This window comes from Cuculus canorus, chromosome 16 (genome assembly GCF_017976375.1).
Source record: "Cuculus canorus isolate bCucCan1 chromosome 16, bCucCan1.pri, whole genome shotgun sequence".
Lineage (NCBI taxonomy): Eukaryota > Metazoa > Chordata > Aves > Cuculiformes > Cuculidae > Cuculus > Cuculus canorus.
The window spans coordinates 16,720,429-16,738,373 of record NC_071416.1 but is presented as its reverse complement, the minus strand read 5'-3'; the positions used below and the strand labels follow the sequence as shown (position 1 = coordinate 16,738,373).

Sequence of the window (17,945 nt, the reverse complement as noted above, 5' to 3'; positions counted from 1 at the left end):
GGTGTGGATGCTATACCAGCCCCAACAACGTGTATTGAGTACTTCAGCAAGGCTGGATCAGGCCACTTCCATTAGATAAAAGTTCTGCCCATAGCAGTTTGGAAACCACTTAAAGCTGAGGAAGTAGGGTTTTCCATGACCTATGGCCTTACAGGAATGATGCTAGGCTGTATACCCCACCCACTGTACTTACAGGTGTAGATTAACCCCAACCCACAGGAGGCTGTAGGTCCGGTCCTAGGTTGTTTAGATTCATACCCAATAACTGAAGTCAAATCCGATTTACCCTAAAAGCAAAACCACCCCCGTGAGAAACGTGTCTCTTCCCACTGACCAAAAAGGAATTCCAGTGAGACACCTCTCCTAATTCAAATATCTCAATGTATCGGGTGCCTGCACCCAGCTGCAGCAGGTGGATATTCCCTGAAGGAACTGGGGCAGGTGCAAAGCCAATGCAGAAGCAAATTTTCCTGACAGGAACTGCAGCCCATAAAGGATACCTATGGAGGACCAGGTTTATCCTGAAGAACAGCAGCCCATGGAGAGCTCACACTGGAGCAACGTGTGCAGATAAAGGAGCAGCAAAGAAGAAATGTTAAGTACTGACTGCAATCTCCCCTTCCCCATAATCCCTGCACTGCTCGGGGCTGAGGGAAAGCAGAGGAGTGGGAAATGCAAGAGTGAAACTGAGCCTGGGGAAAAGAGTGGGGGCTGGTGGTTTTGTTTCTCACCATCCAAACAGATTTAAATTGACAATAAATTGAATCAAGGCTGTTTTGCCCATGATGGTAATCAGTAAGTGATCTCCATGTCTTTATCTCGATCCACAAGCATTTTTTTCATCTTATTTTCCTCCCTTACCCTGTTAAGCAGTAAGAGTGAGAGTGGCTGTGGGGCAGCCAGCAGCCAGCCAAGGTCAACCCACCACATGCAGATAAGCACCTACAGCTCTGAGCACGATGAGTGTGTGTGCCAGAAACTGCAGGGAAATACATTGGCCGCAGCTGTTCCATGGTTTTATGTGTCAGGAAGTATAATAATAATTCTATAAAGGACTAAATTCATTTACAGAAGAGTAAATAACTCATCCAAGGGCAAGTTGCTGGCAGAACCAAGACTTTCTGGCACTCAGTTCAGTGTTTTATCCTCCAAGACAGCCCCATGGCAAGTGGAGAGGGCTCCCCAAGAGGCAAATATGCTGGAGTGGGAAAGAGAGAGGCTAAGAGAGCGGCAGGATTTCAGCAGGGACTCTTCTCCAGATTACATTTAAGTGGTTGAGGCACACATTTTGACTGCAGTGATTAGCAGATGAACAACATCTCTGTTGTGGAAGAGTTCCTAAAAGACTGCCTCACTTGATTCAACACACAACAGCTCAGTTAAACACCGCCCACTGAAGCAGTGGGGAAACTTTGGACCTGGCAATATTAACCAGTTTGGCAAAAAGTGTAACCACTGTCAACTCACAACTAATAATGTTTAAGACCAGAAGTATTTGATAGTCAGCCGCAAATGGATAAAAATACATTAAAGAAACCTTAAGTAAGGCTGCTAATTTCATCTTGGTATGTAATATGGTGTTTAAGACCCACATTTTTAGAGTGCCTGGAATATTTAACATTGTCACTATGTTCTATTTTGCCTCAATGTGTTATTCGGTTGTTTTAAAGTCCTGTGTCTAAACAGCATACTGCTGCTGAATAGCATCATTTTGCATGAGACACAAGAATGAGCTCAAATACAGCCAGAGAGCCTGCACAGCACTGTTGTCCGAACACAGCCACACTGCTTCAACCCACAGTGTCCACAGCTAGGGGCAAAGACACCCTGTTACAGCAGTTCCTCCAAAGTAAGTGACTGCAGTCCCCAAATATATGTCATGGGCTCCACTAGACTCTATCGGTGGTTTGATTTGTCTTTTGCTTATCCACACCAGCACTTTAACCTAAGCAACTGCCTCTTCACCGCTTCGCCCTATTGGCACTAGCTTAATGATCTTTGTGCCGCACCGTTTTGCGTGGTGCTGACACACTCTGATTTCAGGTATGATCCTGAGTACTGCTGGGGCTCAACTTGCCCGAGCTGGTCACACAACCTGTAATACGAGCTCTGCTCCTGTACTGACTTATGTCCAAACACAACCTCTAGATCAAATTAACTGGTAGCTTTAGGCTCACATTACATGGTCTGTCAGAGAGTGGAGGGATGTGGGCTGAAGTTCAAGCTCTGCTGAAGCTCATATTAACTTATAGTAAATATAATAGCTATTAATCCAACCATTCTGCTAATCCAGATGCTCTGAGCTGCTAAATCAAGGAACTTTCTCTGTCCTACTGTTCATTTATACAAAGTTCTTTAGAGGGGGATCACCTGTGAGTGGTTTATGCCTACCTAGCTGTACTTTCCTGCTAGCAGGAATAACTGAATAACTAGACTCTCAGGTGCTCAGACACCAGCACAACGGGAAAGTACATTTGAAAGGAGGAAGCCAGAGGTAGTACAGGTTTGTTTCTGCCTTTGTACAGACCCTCTCAGTGCTTCCTCACTCTGGCTGGAACAAGACTTAATTCACTAGCATTGGTAAATTATCGTGAGACTCAGCGTTACAGAAGTGTGCAGTACTTTAATTAATTATTTATTGACTTCTCAGATTGCACAACCTTTTAAAGTGAAATCCAGATCTTGAGATTAAACTGCTTTACCACTGAGACTCCTGTAAGTAACGCAAGCAATGGGTCTCACGAGAACCAAAGTATGGCAAAGGGAGATGCTCTTATTCCCACACAGATAGATTCTGCAGACAGAAGGATCCAAATGAATGGGTGGGAATGTCGATGTTTGTCCAATGAAATATAACTATTCAGTTCTTTGCACAGATTTGGTATTCTGAGAATTTACTCAGTTACAATTTCTCTTTTCAGAAAACTATAAATGGGCATCAACAACAGCTCTCTTGTCAGATGGATGACAGAGGAGATGGGTAATGTGCTGACAGCTGGGAATCCCATTAAGAAAGAGGAGTTAATGATCTTAAACTCTTGGATGATTTACAGAGTAACACATGCGCAGGAGAAAGAGCTGGCTGTTACAAATGTCAGTTGATATCGCAAATTAATTCCCTGTGGAAGTTTTTATCCCAGTTTTGCTGAAGATAAGGCCAAAGAAAGTGCTCAAAAAGGCAGGAGAGAGGTGTTGTGCCTTGGTGGCAGTAGACTCTGCCCCACGCTTCCAAACGGAGTGCAGAATTTCTGCTACACGACTCTCATTAAAAAACAATGATGTTCCACAGCTCAAGTGTCACCCACACTGCTCTGGAAACAGATATGTATGCACTAGCACTGTCTAAACATCCCTGTCTGAAATATCACCAAGACACAGAGGAACTCCTCACTCACAACAGTTCTCTGCTGCGATAAAGAGCATCTCCCCCACTGCTGTCAGCTGCCTGCAGCTCTGCCCAAGGAGCAGCAGGGGAGGCTGGAACAGGCAGCCAGGGGGCTGGGGATAGGGGTGGGGGGCGCAGGCTGAAGGCTGGGGGGGCAGTCAGGGGGCTGGGGGCAGGCAGTCAGGGGACTGGGGCGGGGGGGCAGCCAGGAGGCTGGGGGGTGCAGGCAGGGGGCTGAGCAGCATAAGCAGCAGAGAGACAGAACTTGTCCCACTGCTGCCCAGCCTAAAGCCTTGTGAGGAAGAGCTGTGCTCCTCCGACACTGTCATTCCCCCCAAAAAAGCAGAGCCTGGCACTTCCGAAACACTGTCAAGGAGCTCTGGGTGCTTATTTATTTTAGTGACAGATTTATGATGTGTAAACTCTGAAAGCATTTGACAACATTTTGAAAGGCAGCTGAGAGACAGACCAGATGGCAAACCTTGGGTATGACTGTCTTGTCCTAAAGCTCATACATACTGCTGTCTGGAACAACTACCCTATGTATTGCAGCTTGTGCCCTAACAGGGCCAGGAAATGAGGTTGCTGACACTTGCAGAAAACTATTCCCTGCAAAGAGTCTCCTAAAATGATTTATAAAACACACCTACTTTCTAGCTATGGACTTGTTAACCATTGAAACTAACCAGCAGTGGAGAGCAGAAAACCTTTTGACAGCCTCTGTCACCTTCACCATTACTCTCTGGCTTTTCTCTCATTTTGTTGTTTTGGTTTTTTTTTATTATAAAACCCCCGTAAGTTACAAAGGTATTTTGTATCATAAGCTAAAGGGAAAAAAAATATATCTGTCTTTTAAAGAACTGAGACAGAAATGGTAACTGTGTCCCCCGGGCACAGAATTTTCTTTTTATTTCACTCCTCTTTCACAGCTGCAAAGATTGAGGTTGTGCCACTCCTAACACTTACATGCAGAACGCAACTTATTTTACAAAGGGAGCAACAGAGCACTCCAAGCCATCTACATCCAGCAGCAGTGTCCTCCTCAACAGCATACAGAAAGGAAGGACATCTCCATCCAATCTGCTCAGAAACGTCAGGGTTTCGCTATGCAATGGGATAAAAAGATTTCTTCCTTAGGTATTCCAGTCTCAGATGCCATTTTGAATAGCTTACACTAAAAGAGTTCTAAACATGATAGAATCTAAGAACTAAATCACAAAAACTACAACATATCAGCTGCTCACACTGCTCATTTCTCTATTTTCTAATTGTGCTTAACCCCCCCCAACAAACAATCCAACATTTAAACCCACAAGGAGAGAGCTCAGCAAAAAGATCACACAGGAAGATGCACAGAGGTGGCAGGAGCGACGGTGAGTGAACACAGGCAGACAGAGGAAACTAGAGGGGGAGGTAAATGTAAACACAATTTTAATATTTCTTAGAAAAAAGGATGTTATTCTGCTTAACTGATCTTTTTTTAAAAAAAGAAGTCTCTGCCATCCTTCCCCGTGTCCTCCCCAGGCACACAGTGAAGATCATCTACTTCGAACTGACAACCGAACATGTTCTGCAGCAAAAATTTACAAGTCTCTATATTTCAAAAATTCCTTCCTCTTATCTTAACACCCTTGAGGACACTCAGACATGGCTTAACACTGATTTTGTGCGATGAATGGTAACACTGTGCACTGACTGGTGCAAATCACTGCTAGCAAGGCTGTCTCGCTTTGCAGCACAAACCAGTGTATAGATAAAATAGGGTTTCAGAGATACATTCGTTGGTTACTGAACATCTCAGGATTACAGAGATAACAATGACAACATATTTCTTTGCTTATCAGTTCAAAACGGTTTGTTAATAAACAGTTCAGCTCCAAAATGTGTGGCTTTTTTTTTCTTACCCTTCCCTTTCTGTGAATATAAATGTTTCCTGGAGTTTTATATCTGTACTTTACAGTTTTAATATTTGTTTGTATATAAATTTATTTTCCCTTAAACTACTCAGAAAATAACCGTCACACTAGGCTCTACCTGTGTACCTGCCAATCACAGCAGGTTTTTTTCATTCTGCATATTTTTTTAAATTTGTAATTTATGTCAATGTTTCTGCATGGAAAAACTAGACAAGCAATGATAAGTCTGTAAAGTAGCTTATATTCAATGTGCCACCAAATCTATGACATATGCCAAATTAAAATGTAACAAAAAAATGTTTCTAGTTGTATAAGATTACCAGTTATTTGTCACTACATATAAAAAGCGTGGAAGACAGAAGTCTGATTTACAAATTGGCAGCGTTCCTTACAACTCTGTAGGCTATATATCATTTTTAACGTTGTGCTACATAGAGCTGGATTTCAACCAGGCAACGTCGAAGATCAACATCACTTTTCTTTGGGGGAGAACCACAACAAAAAAACAACCCCCCAAAGATTAAATATATTTATTTATGGCCAGTTAAACTAAAATTCTGCTCCTTAAACAGCTCTGAGAGGAAGGGAGAGGGAGAGGGAGAAGAGTGGACACGGAGAATTAACTTTTCTTCATCCACATCGCTGGCCTCCCATGTTTGCCTTTCAAAGTCCAGGCACTGCATTTATTAAGGCCTGTTTGTGCCTCACTGCTGGGTTTTCCCCTTTCAAGGGGATTCTGAATCCGGTCACTCAGCCTTCTGCATCCAGGATTTTTTATTTCCCTCCTAGGACCAACAAGTCTTCCATCCAATGAAGCGATACATAATTACTGCTCCATGGAGTTGTGTACATTATGAGCTATTTTAAAGGATCAGAGGTGGAATGTGCATTTCTGGCTGGAGACTGAGCAAGTCCTTGAGAGAATAGACATCAAACAAGAAACAACCTCTGTGACATGCACCGGGCTCTCAGGAGCCCATAGGGGTGCGGCTATCATGTGCTGCACATTCCTGGTGTGTTGGGAGGAAGGAGACAGAAAAGACTGCTCCTAATCCCCACCCCCAGTGGTGTGATTAACTCATGATCACCGCTCCCCTCGGGTTTTCTTCTTGCTGACATAAATGCTCTTTATTAAGGGAGAAAGAATATTTTTGTTCAGAGATTGGTTTACACAACAGCTGCTTCTACTCTCAAGTAGGATAGTTCATGCTAATTAATATAGAGTCATACAATCATTATCAGTGAGAGAAAGCTGCCTTAATCCAAACCATTCTGCTAGACATATTTACTCGCCAAGCTTTCCAGAGTACATACATGCACTGGAGTTTTAAGTCACCCACGCAGTATATGCTCTAAGGTCTGTGCGTCTGTTTGCCTTTGCTTCTTTTCTTCTCACCAAATCACAGTCCAGCGCAGCAAGCCCAGTTCCATTTCGTTCGAGCACAGCCCAAGTCCCTGACTCACTTTTAAGGAAACTTTATAATGAAGCTCATTCCTAACCAATACTCAGAAGTCCTATATCCCCAAACAGACTCCAAATCATTTGCTGAACTTTGACAGCAAGAAAAAGAAGTGGAAGTCACATTAGGAAGGTTTTCGACTGGGAATAACCAATGACAGTGACCAACAAATTCATTTTCTAGCATGCTGTCTGAAGCACACAAAAACTATTCGGGACAGAAATATTAATACAATTATTTGCTCTATTTGCACAGAGATTGTGAAACACTATGGCGAGGTTTGAGTCTCACTCTTCAAAACACGTATAAGGCTTGCAAATTAGACAGGCTTCCAAGGACAGCAGCCGAAATTTAAAATCAAACAAACAAACCACTCCAAAGCTGCAACATTTGGTTCCCAAAAAACTGAAACTGCAAATAAATCTGTAATTTATCAATCACCATCATCTGGATCATTGTTCTGTTTCCGTCATTTGTTAGTTCAAAAAACCCAAACAGTTCCATCAGAGGATGAGAAAGCATAAGATCACCAGCTGCAGGATGCCATACTTTATATCACAAATTATTGGTAATACATGCTTAAGGTGCATCTGCACCCACAGATACTCCAGTGTATTGCTCCTAATTAAGCAACCAAATTAACTCCGTGCTATTATTTTGAAGAATACTCAATATATGGTATTATACAAAATAGTTATAGTATTTTAAGTATGTGCTTTACCCTGGTATTTCGGTTGACCTTCAAATACAGACAAGTCTGAACTACTATGTTCATACTGTCTTCATCAAATTTAACTATTGAGTTATGCTAAATACCAATGCTATAACAAGGTCATATCAAAGTCAACAGAAAATCTGGATGTTCACAAACTCTTGCTAAAAATAAAGTAGAAGAGGAAAGTAGGATAGCTCTGGTCTATGACTTTTCTAATCGGCTGTAATACGATAGTATCTGTTTGCCCTGGGAATTAGATAAAACAAGATCCAACCCCCATGAATACAAACCAGCTATTTCAGGAGCAGTAACTGCAGTTCAGTAGCACAGGGAGAACGAACACTTAATTTGAGGGTTGTGTTATTTTTAACTCTACTTTTTTTTTCTTGGAGAGCTGCACTTTCCTGGTCAGCACTAACACAATCAGCCTGCATTTCCCCACAGTTGTTCTCATGTCTGAAACGTGGCCACTCTTGTAATTTCCTGCTAGCTAGTATCAAACAAGTCTTGAACGGGATAAATTTATTCACTACAAATTCACTACCATAGAGAATCAGCATCCACAGATATTTTCCAAGCTGAACAACTCCTAGAAATGGCACAATCTCACTGACGGAGGCAGATTTGTTGCCTACCGAAAACAAATTTCAAGTAGCAAACAGTGTGTAATTTATTGCAGCCTGTATACAAAAGGAAAGCCATAGAAAAACAGAATGCAGCATCATGAGACCTCATTACAGCTCCTCCTGTTCCCTCCCGTCATGGCTATCTGTTCAACAAGTATGTGCGGGTCTGGGTGAATCACACCAGAACCAAACACCAGGGTCCCCATCCCAGAAGGTGCAAACAGTGCTGGCATCAGAAGACTGATTTATCTTTATTCTACCCTACTGTGCCTCAAAGGCAAGAAACTGTTTCAGCCTCTCTCTTGATGGTCATGGTTTTGATTTTCAAGAAAGGGAGGTTTGTGCTAGCAGGGCTTTTGACATAGACAGCTGTGCATGTGTGAGAACGTGGAAACCACCAGTTGATCTCCACAGGCCAATATTTGATCCTCAGAGCCCAGTGGCTTCAGTTGCCATTGATCTTGGAAAGATTCAAATTATGGTTTACAAGTATTTATTTTGTTCTTGTCTTTTGTTTATTACTCCCTTGCAAAACAAATTCTTAAAGAAAAGAAAGATAAAGTGGTTAATCCCTGATGCAGATCCCCATACTTTCCAAAAGACCTGCCCTAGAATGGTACAGAGGAATGAGAGAATTTAAACCAAAGAACACCAAAATGTCATTGCATCCATGCTACTACCTTGTAATCAAAGATGTGTGTTTCTTTTAAGTGTATTTCTGTAGCCAATATCCTCACAGCATAAATATTTATCAGATGAAACAAACCATTTTAAATGGAACAACCGATCAGTGTGGAGCTAACCAGCTTGTACCCTCAATTCCAGCTTGAAAATCCTCATTCATGCAGAACGCACAGACACAGCATTGCAATAGCTGTGCAGGACACACAGGCGATTCACATGGTCAGCCTGTGAGCAAGATCACCGGCTCATCACAGAATTCCTGCTTTTTTCCACAACTCAGGAAGCGACCTTTCTTTAAAAATATGAGGAAATATGTTCTGGGGGGTTTTATTCATTAGCTTTCTTTTAGTAAATGATACGTTACTCCGAGAAAGAGACTGACATCACTGAATACTGACGGCTGCAGCCACACAGCCAGCGGTGATGCAAGCTCTCTCAGAAACCACTTCCTTCTTTTCCCTCTCCTTGTCCCCACCAGGCGTGTGACCCAGTCCTGACCTGGAGGGATAGGAGGCAAGCAAGCTCTTTTATCCTTTAGCTTCTACAGAAAGAACACTAGCAAGGGGCTCAATTAGTGCCAACTGCAGTAGTCATCTCTGCAGTGACACCCATCCACTGGGAACTCATCTGAGACTACCAAACAGTTTTCAAACAAGCCGCCAAACAGCTGTCAGATGATACAGGATTGTGATCATTACTGACCTGAATACACTCAAACTAGAGACCTTGTGACAAAAGATGTATCCCGTTTAGAGTCCCTGGAGCCCTCCAGCCCCTCACAGAACACCGATACAACTCTACCTGAACAGAGCTTTTCAGAAGTGGCTAAAACAGCAATCACAAGCCTTAATAAACATCTGAAGAGAACTGAAGTCAAAAGGCACTAGTTAGTAAGTTACCCTGTTGATGCACATCATTACCAGATTCAGCTGCCTGTCAGTATCAGCCAGCTTTCTCACTGTACCCATAAAAACCCATTTTCTTCAGATAGGTTCCAACTTTGAAAACTGCAAACCAGAAAGGTAGTAATGACAATAAAAGCCAGGGCTAAAAAACTGCAGAATCACTCCAAGAATAAAACAACCATCTGGAAAAATACTTTCTTTGGTTTACCTTAAGCAGAAGTGGATACTTGCAAATTCTCTGAATTGGAGTCAGCAGGTAACCCTCCAGTGGAATGTCTGTCGTCTTTCTGCCTCCCAAAAGCATGCAACCCTATAATCAAAACGGAAACAAGCGTCACCTCAGATGCAAAGGTTTCAGATGCTCTTTGACATGATTTTGTATTCCTGTAACAGTTATTATGGTCAGGAAGCACTTTGCCACACCAGAGATACAAGAAATGGGATTTCATTACAATTAGATGACCTTATGGTCCCTTCCAACTGAAACCATTCCATGTTTCACCACTGCCATCAAGCCAGTGAAGTTCCTCATGCAAAAGAAAATTTGCTTTGGATAACAGTGCCTGTGTAGAAAAGTACCTTCCCCGAGAAATCCTATACAGCTGGTGAGTCAAAACATGTCACAACAGTACAATGACAACCAGCAAAGCTAGATACACTGCTGGGTAAAGTAATGCAGCCCCCTCTTGCAACTTTCTTTGTTCACCATGCATTGTTGGTTTGCACAGGGAGTTCGCATTGCTGGCCCAGAAAAATCTTGAAGGCTAAAATAAAGCCTACTAACTGGCAAACATGTAATTAACTGTAGTCCAATCCTTATGTCTGGAGGAAATCAAAGTGGAATTGAAACAAATGAGTCATCCGCCTCACACCCACCAATTCTCTGGCAAAACACTGTGTCTAAGCACAGCTGGACAAACAGCATGGGGTGCCCTGGCCGGCTGACCAGCACACGCGTAGCTCGCAGTCAGTCACACCACATATTGCTGCTTGCCCAGCATAAAAGGCAATGGGACATACAAGCATGCCTTCCTTGTAATAAGAAGATGCAAAAGGCAGTAAAATTTAAGGAAAGCAGGTGTCTAATTCTGAGGCTCACTGAAAAAAAAAACGAACTGGGTTTCAGCATTAACTTTGCGAAGCTCAGTGACTTCCAAACAGAGAGGTGGTGAAGGACTTTACCTAGAAAAATTACTACTCTCTGAGTGTTGTTTAAACAGATTAAGGAAGGGAACAAGTATTGGACCAACACACCGAAGAACTCCAAGTCCAAACAGATTGCAGGTTGAGGAACAGAAGCAGCAAAGGGACTTCAAATCTATTTCAGATAAACTAGTCTACATTCCTCTGTTCGACCATGAATCTGGACAACTTTGCTCCAAAAATCACCCCAGTTGCAAATCTGTTCTGTCAACAGAAGCTGAAGTTTAAATTCAGTTCAGCCAAGATGTGCTTGCTTTGGGGCATCGCTGATAACATTTTCCCCTGTGAAATGTGTGCTGTGGCTCAGACACACTCTGAAACTTAGTAGATTTTTGGCAGTAGTTCAACAATCTTCCTCTTCGAGGAATGTTCACAGACATCATACATAAATCTCATTAGTCCTAACTGGTATTTTTACAGACAATCGTCTGTAAAATAACCCTTCCCCAGGCTATTCTAGATCTGTGGGGCTGGCTACCAGCTCACAATGCTCCCTGTCCAATTTTCCAAGTCTTGAGTGATTCAGTCCTTCCCATCTCTACTTTCAGGCCTCTCTTTAGCTCTCGGCTCAAAACTGCCCTTTAACACTTACTGATTTTTCAAACACATTCCCACATTCTATATTTCAGCAGCTGCGACGGGGCAGTTGGGCCACTTCTATCCTCACAAGCAAAGCTTTGTATTTTAATGCATCTTTCTGTGTGTGGTTGCATTACAGCTTTGGCTTTAGGAGGCAGTGGAGAAGGGAAGGGAGACTTGGAAGAAATTACAGCAGCCACAGAAAAGTAGACACTTCAGTGTAGCCTCTCCTCCCATATTTACTGCTATTTTAAGAGTCTCTTGGATCCAGGTGCTGCAGCAAGCCACAGCAGACAGTGTGACAGCTTCTACATGTCTCATGATCAGTTTGCCAGCTGCCGCCGGTAACACAGACAGGCGGCTTTAGGCAATTCAGTGGAAGCAGAGAACACACTGAATGTTAGGGAAGGATGGTGTTTACACACACTTTAGTCTCTCCTCTTTCTCATTAGTTTCCCTCAATAGAAACACACAGAGGAACTCGGAAACAAGAAAAGGGTCATTTGGTGACTCAAACTAATGGTTTAACAAGGTTCATTAAAACTCAGATATGACAAAGAGATTCTACTACCAATAGCATGAGGGCTTGCCCTGGCTGCTCTCTCCAAGACCTATATTTCGTGGCTAAAAGAACGCTCTGGCCCCGCTTGTGACAGACATTCATGCAGAAGTCTTCTGCTGTACTATATTGGGAAAGATCTTTTAGCAGAAAAGAAGAAAGATGAGCAGAAAGAAGACCAGGTCCTCTGCAAAAAAGGCAGCCCTTCTTTTGCTTCATAGCATTCACTAAGGGAAAAAAAAAGCTAATGTGCTCAATTAGTCCCTCACCCACCTGCCAACTCCATTACAAATACCTGTAATTTATGGCCAGGAATACAAGACAGCCAAAAATACAGCAGAACTGGAGTGAAGGCTAGTAGAAGATACATTCAAAAGAAAAACAGGGAATGTTGGGCAGAAGGCACTGTCTACTGGTTGTTTCTCCTCCCAGCCCAGCCTCTACAGAGGCACTTAAAGCCTGTATGCCACATTCCCTCCCAACATTAATACAGCACAGGTGGGATGGGGAGTTTTGATGCAAGCAGCAATGATGCAGTCAGAACAATTCCACCAGACTACACTTCTTGCCAACAACTGTACTCCTGCGGGAATCCGTGTCAGAAGCAGGCCGCATTTTTGTGGTGGGTCTGCAGATGGTGGACTGGTCAGAGTACTGAGCAAGGAATCAGATCCACTGGGAACTAGTCACAGCCCTGCTGCTGACGTACTGCAGTACTTCTTTCACAATCTTTGTTCAAATTTTCTGTTGCTTTTGAAGAAATAAATAAATAAATAGAAATCCACTGAAATCACTCACAACAGAGCTGTGCTTAGTTCTGTGCCGGAGCTCATGAGAGGTTTCAGTACTTATCCATCCTGAGTGCTGCATACCTGGAATGGGTGATGTCTGCAAAATGCCCAGAGTTCCTCGGATACCAAAGGGTTATTACGAGTACAGTGCAAAGTCAGATCATTAAGTGAAGAGTGCTCGAGAAGGTGCTTACCAAGAGGAATGTTCTCACTGTTGGAATCTTGTTCAATTCCATCAGCAGTCTGAGTGCTTTCTCATGGTTGCTACAGTACTCCTCGTACACAAAGAATTTGTCTTTCTGCAAGGAAAAAAAATAGTAACTTATTGACTCAGACAAAACTGGAGTGTCTCTTTTGTCACAGCCTGCTATCAAATTCTCTACAAAGGCATGTGCACTCAGTGGCACCAGGGCTGCAGGTTACATGAAGTGCATGATACCCCTGTAATGTGAATACCATGTAGAAGTGTTCCAGTAATTCCTAATCTACTCTGTTGTAAGTTAACATCACCTTCCTGAGCACAGGGACATTCAGCATTTTTCCTCTCAATGCATCACTGAAATAATATATTTTTTGCCAAAATAATGTATTTTTCTATCTGAAGGATACTTGCACACATGTCAGGATATTCCAGGAGAGTAGGCAGGAGCACAGTAAAGCCTGGAGCAAGGGGATTAACAGTACTGAGCTGTGCTGACCACTCCTGCAGGAGGAAGAAACAGAGCTGGCTGGAAAGAACCAAGGCATGGAAGAAGCTCAGACATCTGGAGTGGAACTATAACACAAAGCAACCAGCTGAAAATCCCCTGCCTTTCAGGGCCAAGATCAAACCCGCAGCAAGTTGGTCAGTTCACTTTGTGTTGTGAAACAAGCAGCAAACTTCACTATTTCAGTGCAACACTAAACAGCATATCAGCTGCCCGTAACACTGTCTCTAAATGGAGAACTTAATTAAATACACACAAAACAACTAACGCATTACAAAAACTAAAGGAAGGGACAGGTAGCTTCACAACTAGATTGAGGTACTTGCATTGGAACATGTCATACCCACCAGCACGTGTAGTGGAATGAAATCCTCTGTTAAGAAACACGGGTCAGCTGGCAGCACTAAGGTCTGCTTTACTGATCTCCAGAATCAAAGACAGGGCAACTTCTTCTGACTAAAATGATCAGAGATGCTGAACCCATCGCAAACATCAGATAACTGGAAACACTGAAATAACTCACAAAAGCAGCAGTATCAACTATTTCTATGTCAGATCGGGCAAGGGGAAAGTTGGTCCTTTCAAGGCTAGGGAGGGCTGAACTTTCAGCAGCTATGTTACAAAACTTCATTAGTGCACTTGCTGGAATAAAAGCGCAATGAGGGGACTATATTAAGCTTTTGTCAGGTTAAATGATCCAGAAGCCAAAAAGCCCCATCTTTTTTGAGGGGCTTCTCACAGTATTTTCTTTCCTGGTTCAGGTTGGCTTCCATGCTGCAACGCAGTGCCAAGGAGGGGTACTCAGACAAGCTACCTTGCATATCAAAAGTAATTCAGATGCATTAGGGTGGCACCTGCCAGCAGTAATATGCGAGGCTTTCCAGAGCTGGCATCTCAGGACACCATGCCACGCAGACAATGCCCTCCAGCTTCTTGTGGGATTCACATCATTAATTTTCTGTTTAGGATCCTGGCCTGAAAACATTTTATTTGAACCTTTTCACCTCTCCAGAACTAGGACGTGAACTTCTTTTGAGTTTTGATTGGACTCCCAGTGCTCTTCAGAGTTGTGGAGCTCCCTGTGTTCGCTGAAGGTATCTGCAGCATCTAGCTACTTTGAAAGACAGCTCAGAGCGCTCCAAATAAAAAACTACTGCCATGTGAGGTAGTTAAACTACAGGAACTTATGGCAATACAGCTGCGTTCATGGGGCATATCCTTCACTATAGTCACATGGAAAAGAAATTGTGTTAATATATTAGCTTAGAATCATTTGACATTCTGGTCAGATGCTCAATGGCTACATGTACATTTTAAGTGACTATAAAATGCTTTTGGGTTTGGTTTATCACTAATCAGATGAAATCTTTTTCCCTCGTTGTATTTCCAAAGGAAGAATTGAGAAAAAAAAAATAGATGCATGTGCAAACAATGGCACAAAGCAAATAAAACAGCAGCCACAAAAAGTATGGTGCAAAGAGCTGGAATGCAGATGTTAAGAGACTTTTATCCTTCATCTACAGCTGTTCGTTTTACTACTGGAGTTTAATACCGGGAAGCTGAGGAGAAACAAAGGCTTCTGACCACCAGATGCAGGAAAAGGCAGGGCTGCATCCATAGCACAATAGAAAAGAGGCACTTGAGAGGCATGGGATTGTTTTCAACCATAAAAACTGGAGAGTTACCAAGTGGGAAGACACATATGAATTTCTCCTACGTTTCCTCCTCTCACCTCTCCTCAACTCCCTGGATGCACACAAGCAGCTTGCTTGAAACTAAAAATAGTAACCATTAACACAACAGCATCCGTTCCATCAATGCACACAAAATGTCATTGCTCAGGTTTCTGACTGCAGCTTTGAGTGCCTGGAGTTTTGGTAAGTTATATTTAGATCATGACAAAATCCCTTTGCTAAAGCTGCAGTCTGTACAATAATTATACACACCAGAGTGCTTTCATCAAGTCTTTTCCAGCTGTCCTTCATGCATGAGACCCACAAATATGAGAACTATGCTTTAAATTATCCAGTGTCTGAAGTGTTTAATTTCCTCTTTGGGTGACATTCAGTCCTGGACTCTCCCATCCTTTGGTGAGGAAATTATCAGTTACATAATTACAGATGTTAGCCCAGGAATTCTGAACCTGCAGTTACTCTATATTAAAGTGCAATTATGGTCAGAGATGTGACCATACAAAAATGGCATCTTCTTACTCAGCAAATCTGCTGGATACAGAGCTAGTCCTTCTGATTTTTGTGACAGAAATAAGCCTATACTGTTCTTAGTTTGGTTAAAATAAACCTTTAACCAACAGTTTATTCTCCAAATATGTTATTTTGCCTCCATTAGAACAGCCTAAAGATTAGTGCAAATTTGAAAACAATTTTGACTAGAAAATGTAAATAAGACATTTGGAACACTGTAACAATATTATATGGACGTATTTTTAACAAGGCAGAGTATTTCTTGTTTCAAAGCAGGCCGAAAACAATTTTGTCAACATGAAAAACCTACACAAAACATAATTCTCAACAAAACTGGATCCCTGATGACTTAGTAAAACCAACTGATCATGCAACATTGCTCCTAAAAAATATCAGGAGAAAACATGTTTCCCTTGAACAAGTTTCTAGCTATTGTGTCACTAACCTCTAGCAATATGGAAATACCAGAAATTAAACAGCTGACAATTCGCTACCCTTTGCTCTGCAGACAGTGATGCTTTCATGACCTGAACTGAAGAGCCATGCTGATAAGGGGGGGATTTATTCTGAGTTCAGTGTACATGGTCTCTGTGATGTTAAAGACTTGCTCTACGTGCCATTTTGTTTAGGGCTGCAGATCTGATTTCCAATGAATGTTGAAGCATGTTCCTTCCTGTCTGTTCTGGTCATACTGATCTGTAACTCCAGAAGAAACTCTAGCACCCAAGCATCAGACAATGAACTTCTTGTGATCAGCAGATCCGGCAAATAAAGTCTGTCTTCTGAAGTAAAACAATTTTTCATACCTGCATATCAGATCAAAGCGTTCCATCACTTGTTAAAATACTTCAAAAGTCAATACGCAATGATCGCTTTTTTGGAATCCTTGCAAAACCTGCTTGCTTGCTTCAGTTCTTCAAGATCCGAATTCTTCTGAGCTGGAGATCCAGGGGAAAATGTCCTAGCATTATTACAAATGGATCAATTCTGAACCTAGAGGCTCATAACTAGAAGCAGCGTCCTCTTTCTGAAGATCAGTGGACTGTTGAGTGAGGCTCTTCTTGGTCAAGGGGAACCAGGAAAAATCAGGCCTATGTGGATTAAAGGACATTGAGGATACACAGATCTCATGAACAGAAGCCAAACTCCGCAGCCTGGTGGAACTCCACATGGGGAATCTGGGAATCACTATCAAGGATGTGTGCTACAAGAACTTACAGGAAATATGCACCACTAAGAAATGCAGTGTCCGGAGAAAAAAACAGTGCTTCAAGAATTCTCAAACTATTCACCAAATCTATGAGCATTTTTAACACTGAGTTTCTGAAGAAAAGCACTTGTGCTAACATCTGGCTGCTGACAAGGACTGGGTTCACAATCAGGACTAAGAATGACCTTGCCATGTGATTGTGACAGGAGATACACCGATACGTTCAAGATTCACAGGCCTATATCAGTTCACAGGTTATATCAGTTCCTTACTGAAAACTCACCTGAGGATACACCGTGATTTGATGATAATGAAAAAAGCAGCACTAAGAGTTCCCTTCCTGAGAGTATTTTGTCTCAGCCCACTGCAGCAACAAGAAAACCCTATCCAAAATGAAAGACCAAAGCAATGTTACCCATGTTTTCCCTGGGCAAACTGGCTAACAGCGTGCACCCTGAAGAAGCTCTTCATCCCTGTTGCAGGAGTGCATCACTGCAACAGAGGGGTTGATTTTTTCCTCCAGGAAACCTCAAGTGTGCTGCAAGGGCTTCTTGTGATGGGAAAATACTGTACAGCATTTAAAAAAAACTGGTTTCAGCACTACAGAAACATCTTCAGGGCTACTGTTTCTGAGGCAGAGGGGAGCTTATGAATGCCTCTGCTTCATCAGAACAACCCCAAGTAGAGAATGGAGCTTTGAAAGCCTGAGCAGAAAGGAACCAAAGTCTCACTCTGAACCACAGTTGCCACTGGCATCTCCCTGTCACTCACTATGGAAGCCTTAACTGTGGCAGGGCACAAATCCCACCTCCCTCACTCTCAAATAACCACAGTGAAGCTTGTCTTCAAAAACCTAGGCACAATCTGTGCACAAACACCGATTATCTCCTCCTCTTGTGATAATCCTCTGTTAACTCCTTCTTCCTCAGAACTGATGTACCACAATGCCCCTAATGATATTCCTACTTAAGTTAATTATGCATAAGACCAGCTTTTTCTAT

At 42.5% G+C, this 17,945-nt stretch overlaps 1 protein-coding gene across 2 annotated transcripts in view; it reads right to left on the bottom strand.

Annotated features, from left to right (window-relative positions):
* Positions 1 to 17,945, bottom strand: part of PREX1 (phosphatidylinositol-3,4,5-trisphosphate dependent Rac exchange factor 1) — a 156,849-nt gene that overhangs the window by 71,775 nt on the left and 67,129 nt on the right. For both annotated transcript variants that reach the window (XM_054081265.1, XM_054081264.1), the window contains exons 4-5: positions 13,018 to 13,122; positions 9,900 to 10,001 (exon numbers count right to left, since the gene is read on the bottom strand). In XM_054081265.1, the coding sequence (XP_053937240.1) occupies positions 9,900 to 10,001; positions 13,018 to 13,122 (207 nt within the window). The remainder of the gene's footprint in view (positions 1 to 9,899; positions 10,002 to 13,017; positions 13,123 to 17,945) is intronic.